The 6,976-nt window shown below is 38.6% G+C and overlaps 1 protein-coding gene across 1 annotated transcript; it reads left to right on the plus strand.

The window, feature by feature from the left end:
• On the plus strand, positions 3,354 to 5,114 carry LOC107645785 (protein TolA-like). Its single transcript, XM_016349903.1, has 5 exons — positions 3,354 to 3,468; positions 3,593 to 3,801; positions 3,943 to 4,266; positions 4,361 to 4,369; positions 5,094 to 5,114. The coding sequence occupies exons 1-5, from the start codon at positions 3,354 to 3,356 to the stop codon at positions 5,112 to 5,114; spliced, it is 678 nt and encodes a 225-aa protein (XP_016205389.1).

Below are 6,976 nucleotides of genomic sequence, written 5' to 3' on the forward strand. Positions count from 1 at the left end.
TAAAATTCCCTAAAATCATCCCTGACATTTTGCTCCGGGACCCATAGTTGCCCTACAACCCTTTCCGGCGCCAAGTCAGCAAATGGAGGGATGATCTGGCACCTCCAATGCCACGCTGGAGCCAAGTGAAACGACGCAGTATCAATTTGGCGCCCAATGTAAAAGTAAACGACGTCGTTCCTAAGTTGGAGCCCTTGAAAACGGTTTGCCTTCAGCATATTTGTTTGAACACTCTCACACTTCGTCTCCTCTCCTCCACGCTCAGTCTTCGTCTTCCCATTCTCTCATCAATGGCAGCGACTTAGCCTCGTCTTCCCCGTCTCCTCTACTGTCACACTTCGTTTGAATAGTTTGCTGTTTCTTTGGAGGCAAGTGGTTTCTCTGTCTTATGCATCGTTGAAGGTATGTGTTGGTTGAAATAATTTTTGAATTTATTTCATGAATCAATATATGATGAAGGTGTATGATTGCCTTGTTACTGTGTTGAGTTGTCCTAGAGTTTCATGGCTGCATTACCTTAATGGATTGTATTTAAGGATTTTTGTTAGGGCAAAGGGTTTGGTATATATATGCTCTATTTTTTTGGCAATGAAACAGAGATTTTTTCAATAGTAGGTTAATGCATGTTGGTGACTGTGATATTAATGTATAGGATTTTAATATGATGTTGAAGTCCTCTGGGATGATTGTGTGAGATTTAATGGTTTTGATTTGTTGTTGCAGATGGATGTGTTGTTGGATATAATGTTTCATCATGGAGGAAACTTTGAGAAAGATGATGAAGGAAATTTGAGATATACCCCTGATAACTTAACATGCCTAGGTGATCTGGATGAGGATACCTTGGACGTTTTCTTCATAAGGAATTATTACAAGGAGTTAGGCTATGACAAGATCCTTCATTGTTGGTGGCTAGTTCCCGGGAGGACGTTAGAAGCTGGATTAAGGAATCTAAACAGTGACAACGAGCTTAGGGAGATGTGTTTCCTTGCTCACAAGAATAATGGATTGGTGGATGTGTATTTTGAGCATGGGGTGTCAAACTTCAGATTATTTACAAGATGAGGAGGAAAAGGCTGGCATGGATGCAAAAGAAGAAGGTGCTATGGTCACTCCTAATGACAAAATGAGGAACCCCAGCAGTGAATCCCCCCAAGACAAGGCAACGCCTGTCAACACTATTGACATTCCGAACCCTCCAATTAATCTGACTCCTCCTAGTAATCCAACACCTCCAACTATGCCAGAATCTGTCACGAATCCAAAACCTCCAAAACCTCCTAGTAATACGAAGCCTATTCTCCCTAAAAGTGTGTCAACAGCAACATCCAACTCCACACTAAAATCCACCTTCAAGAAGAAAACGACAACAACCACCCCTAATTTTAGGCCTTGTACGAGGAGTGTTGCTAAGGGAAAGGCGGTGTTGCAAGCACGACAGGAGGGAGGTGATGCACTATCCTCTGATTCATATGATAGTGACGAAGATAGTTTGTATAAGCCAAGGATCGAAGATAGTTCTTCGTCTGATGATGATGATTATGATAATGATGTTTGTAAGGCTAAGACTGTTAAAAAAGACATCAAATTTAAACATGCTCCTGCTGCTGCGTTTGCTAAGGATAAAGAGCAAGTTACTATTGAGGATGATGCATTTGTTGAGGAGGTCTCAGATGGGGATGTGGACCTATGCTTTGTGGGTGGAACAGGGGATGATGCATATAATGCATATGATCCAGGGGCTGACTCAGACGGGGCAAATTCATGGCATTCTGAAGAAATGAAGACTCCCCCCAATTCAGAGGATGAGGGGGCAGATGAGGAGTCCGAAGATTTTTGTCCTGTGTTCAGAGAAGGTATAAGGTTTGGAGAACTGCAACTGGAAGTTGGCATAAAATTCAACACAAAATGGGACTTTAAGGAGGCTGTTAGGGAGTTCACAACCCAAGAGGGTAGACAGATTAGGTTCAGGAAGAATGACAACGTGAGGATGAGGGCTACATGTCAGGTGAAAGGATGTCCATGGGTGGTGAATGCATCAAGAAATCATGAAGATACTTGTTGGCAAATAAAGACATTCCTTAATGATCATACATGCCCAAGGGAAGATAAGAACATGGCAGCTAACAGAAATTGGGTGGCGATTAAACTAGTCAAGAAGGTTAGGAAGTACCCCAATTTTAAGCATTGTGATGCTGCCACTTACTTCAAGTCAAGGTTTGACTTGACCTTGAACAAGAACTCAATATCAAGGGCCCTCTTTGATGCACGAAATGCTGTGTTCGGGGATGAAAAGGAACAATACAAAATGCTGAGGGATTATGGTCTTACACTTCTCAAGACTAATCCTGGATCAACAGTTGAAATTTGTTGCACTCCCCAACCTGAATCTGATCCAGTATTTGATAAAATGTATGTGTGCTTGAGTGGTTGCAAGAGTGGTTTCAAAGCCGGATGCCGACCGTTGATTGGACTGGACGGTTTTTTCTTGAAAACTCAATTTGGTGGACAAATTCTATCAGCAGTGGGCCAGGATGCTAATCACCATATCTACATCATAGCGTGGGCAATTTTTGGCGTAGAAAACAAGGAGAATTGGAAGTGGTTTCTTGAGTTGCTACACCAGGACCTTGGAGACTATAGGCAAAATGGGTGGTGCTTTATCTCTGACATGTAGAAGGTATTCTCTAATTCATGAGTATATTAGAAAATAGTGGATTGTTAGTCATGAGTGGATATAAAAATTGTATGCTTTGTTATATGTTCTATGCGTTGAACATCTATGCTGTTTATTCATCAGGGAATTGTATGCATTGTGTATATTATTAGTTATGAGTAGAGATGAAAATTGTCTGCTGTTTCTATGCTGAATTTTAATAATGAGGATAAGCCCCGATAGATATGATGGACTTATATGAGTATCGTTTCTCAAAAATAGGGACTATTATGTGTAAATTGTTAGAAGTCAGGGACCATTATGTGTAAATTGAGCTAATCATGTGGGTAAGTTACCGCCAGTAATTCACAGTCGTTTGGAGAAAGTGAGAAAAGAGTCAAAACATTGGCACCCAATATGGACAGGTGATACTGGTTATGAGAAATTTGAGGTACATGGTTACCCAGCCAACCATGTTGTTGATCTAGGAAAACACCTTTGCACGTGTCAATTTTGGATGCTGACAGGTGGATTTTATTTTGTCCAAAGTAACATTCATTCATATATTACTACCTAACACTAAGTACTAACTTGATTCATTGCTGTTTCAGATGTAGGAATACCATGTGTGCATGCCTGTGCTGCACTAGCTAGGGTGAACAAAAATCCAGAGGATTTTTGCCACAAACTAGTTACTATGGACTCATATAGGGAGACATATCAGCATCATATTAATCCCATTCCTGGGCAGACTTTCTGGGAGGTTTCAGAATCTCTTAAGCCCCAACCTCCAAAGATTAAGAGGGGGCCAGGTAAGTTACAACAAAAAAGGCGGATAGGTACAGATGAAGCTAAAGGTGGCTCGAAGAAATCCAAACCCACTTCCACCAAGGACAACACAAACCTAAAGAGGCAGCTTGCACCATTCACATGCAGCTACTGTGGGGAAAAAGGACACACAAAGAGGGGTTGTAAAAAGAAAAAAACTAGCAGATGCTGCTGCAAAAGCCAAAGCTGCTGCTGCTGCACAAGCAAAAGCTGCCGCTAAGAATACAGCTAGAGCTGAAACTAATGTTGTTGAGGATGGTCTGAATGCTGCTCAGAATCTCTTAAGCCCCAACCTCCAAAGATTAAGAGGGGGCCAGGTAAGTTACAACAAAAAAGGCGGATAGGTACAGATGAAGCTAAAGGTGGCTCGAAGAAATCCAAACCCACTTCTACCAAGGACAACACAAACCTAAAGAGGCAGCTTGCACCATTCACATGCAGCTACTGTGGGGAAAAAGGACACACAAAGAGGGGTTGTAAAAAGAAAAAAACTAGCAGATGCTGCTGCAAAAGCCAAAGCTGCTGCTGCTGCACAAGCAAAAGCTGCTGCTGCTGCACAAGCAAAAGCTGCCGCTAAGAATACAACTAGAGCTGAAACTAATGTTGTTGAAGATGGTCAGAATGCTGCTAAACCTGACCCCAATGCTGAACCTGATCCGAATGCCACTGATGATGCCAATGTTGGTAAAGATGCTCTGGCTGATGATGATGACACTAATGTCCAACCAGTTGAAATTGAGCTTTCTCAACCAATTTACTCTGAACTAGAGGAGTCTCAGCAGGTAATCAACTTATTTTTCATCTAATGACAACTTGTAAATTGTTTAGTGTTATGTAATTATAACTACATCCTCTGATATACTACAATTCTTGTAGGCTGCTGAAGTTTGTACCATCACTAAGTCAAGACCGGATAAGCTCCCACAGATAATAAAAAGTAAAATAATTGTTTAAAAATATATAAAAAATAATATTTAGTCATATTAAAAATAAAAAAAATCCTTATAAATATTTTTTTGTTATTTTAAATATTATACTATGTGTATGAAATTATATTTTTATTATTTTAAATATTATAATAAGTGATTGTATATATATTTTTAGTTCTTATCAATATGTATAGATAGTTCTCATTTAAAATTTTAAATATGTTTAAACTAATTTGGATTGGTCAAGTGATAGCTTAGTTGTCCGCTTAAATAAGTATTGAAGGTTCAAATTCTATCTCGTATGTGTAACAATTCATTGTCGGTGAAACTTAAATTCACAAGGAATTAGTCCTTAACTTATTGAGTATCGTAAAAAGTCAAAAAAAAAAAACTATTTGTACCTAAATTTTATTATATTTTTGCCCCCACTGCTAAATTTTTCTGGGTCCGTCACTGCATGCAAGGTGCTAGCTCAAGAACAGCTGCAAGACTTGGCAGTATCCTCAAGTTCATTCCCACTCCGAGATTCAAGGCACCTAGGAAGAAAAATTGAAGACTCTTGCTTGTTGTATTGGGAGTTATTTTGTATAAGACAATTTGAAAGTAATTTTGTATACCATGCTTGTTTGGTTAGGTTTACTTTGTTACCAGACATATGGTTATGTTTATTTTGTTAACAGCACCTTCTTATGGCTTTGTAAGGCAGTCAAAACTTATGAATCATGACTTTGTTAATTTAAAATGATTAATATATTTTGCTATTGCTATATATCCAGATTTTCTTTAGTGGTACAAAAATAGTTAGTATCTCCAACAGGTTGGCTAACACAGTTACATGTTGAGCAACTTTTTTTCATTCATGCAAATATTACACATATAAACTCAATCGCATCATTACTCAACATTGAGATCAAAGTTTGTAAAATACCACTAGTAAGAACAACAGCATTACAGAAACAACCACAAACAATAATTTGATCATAAACTTTTGACTCCTAACATCCGATTCTAATTTTTCCAGCCTCTAACCTTCTGTCATCTTCTGCTCATCATTATAGTTAAGACTTTCTGATTTTGCAGGGACAGCCTCTTGCCCAACATATGCCCAAACAAACAAACCACACCATCTTTTACCAATTGTCTGCAGTCAACGAATGTTTCAATAACCAAATTAGAAGTTGGAGAAGGAATGAAAAATCAGGAAAAACCAACAATTACAGCTAACATTATAATTTGGGCATCCAAAAAAGGGCTTATTTGGGTGGGAATGTGTCCCAGACCACCAGAGCACAGATCGGCAGCCGCAACCACACCATTCTGGTACACGCGTAGCCCTGCTACGATTTTGGGTCTTCGCCCTGTATCCATTGCTTGTTGACCGTATCGAGCTCCCACTGGCTTGCCCTTCACCTCCAAACATTGCTTCAGAGCTTCAATGGTGGACCAGAATTATGGGACGAAGGAGAGAAGAAGAGATACTAGTTATAATAACGATTCTTAGCTTTTAGGGTTTTAATGGGACCAGGGACCACATTGGGTACAAAATTCAGATTTGCCACATCAGCTAGCCGTTGCTGGCTCCAGCGTGGCATTGGAGGTGCCAGATCATCCCTCCGTTTGCTGACTTGGCGCCGGAAAAGGTTGCAGGGCAACTATGGGTCCCGGAGCAAAATGTCAGGGATGCTTTTAGGAAATTTTGAAAGTTAAGGACAAGTATGGGTAACTCGCCCAATCTCAGGGACCACTTTGGGGTTTTAGTCCTCAAACTGAGTGGAAGATATGGGCGCGAAATCAAAGGAACAAGTTGAACAAACATGAGACTTGAAGAATAAGGAAGACGTGGGTGTCCGAACTTGGAGATCAAGATTCTTCATAGTCAAAATAAGGTTATGGTTGAGAAAAAGGAGGAAATAAGATGGTGGACAACATGCTTTATGATTAGTCAATCTCCATAGTTTATAAATAGTAGAAACTCAGAAGAGTTTGAGACTTCAATAAAAAAACACTAGATCATCACATAAACTTGTAAAATTCCTAGTCTCTGCGATGCAACGAAAGTATATGGAGTGCAAGTGCATGTGAGTGTTAGAAGTCAATTTTTTACTTGTTTTCTGTTATTTATTTGATTCAGTTTTGTTTATTTTCTTTGAATTTTGCTGTTATTTTACTTTTTTACACTTTCATTGTTTTCTTTATTCAATAATTTAATGGATAAAGTACTAAATTGGTCCCCTACGTTTAGGCGTAATCTTATTTTGGTCCTTAAGGTTTAAAGTATCCTATTTGAATCCAAAAAAGTTTCATTTAGCTTCAATGTAGTCCCACTGTGAAGTTAAAATTAAATAATTAACGAAATGTCCTACATGGCAACAGTAAAAGAATAAAGTCGATAATCTGAAGAATAAGTACAAGTTCTAGAGACACAAAATCAACCGTAAATACATCAATACATTTATTTATCATTCTCCTTAGTTCTATAAAAAATATTTTATTTAAAAATATACTTCATTCAAATATGTCTCAATATCATACTTAATTTAAGATAATTATAAAGATTGAGGAA

Source organism: Arachis ipaensis, chromosome B01, assembly GCF_000816755.2.
Source record: "Arachis ipaensis cultivar K30076 chromosome B01, Araip1.1, whole genome shotgun sequence".
Taxonomy (NCBI): domain Eukaryota; kingdom Viridiplantae; phylum Streptophyta; class Magnoliopsida; order Fabales; family Fabaceae; genus Arachis; species Arachis ipaensis.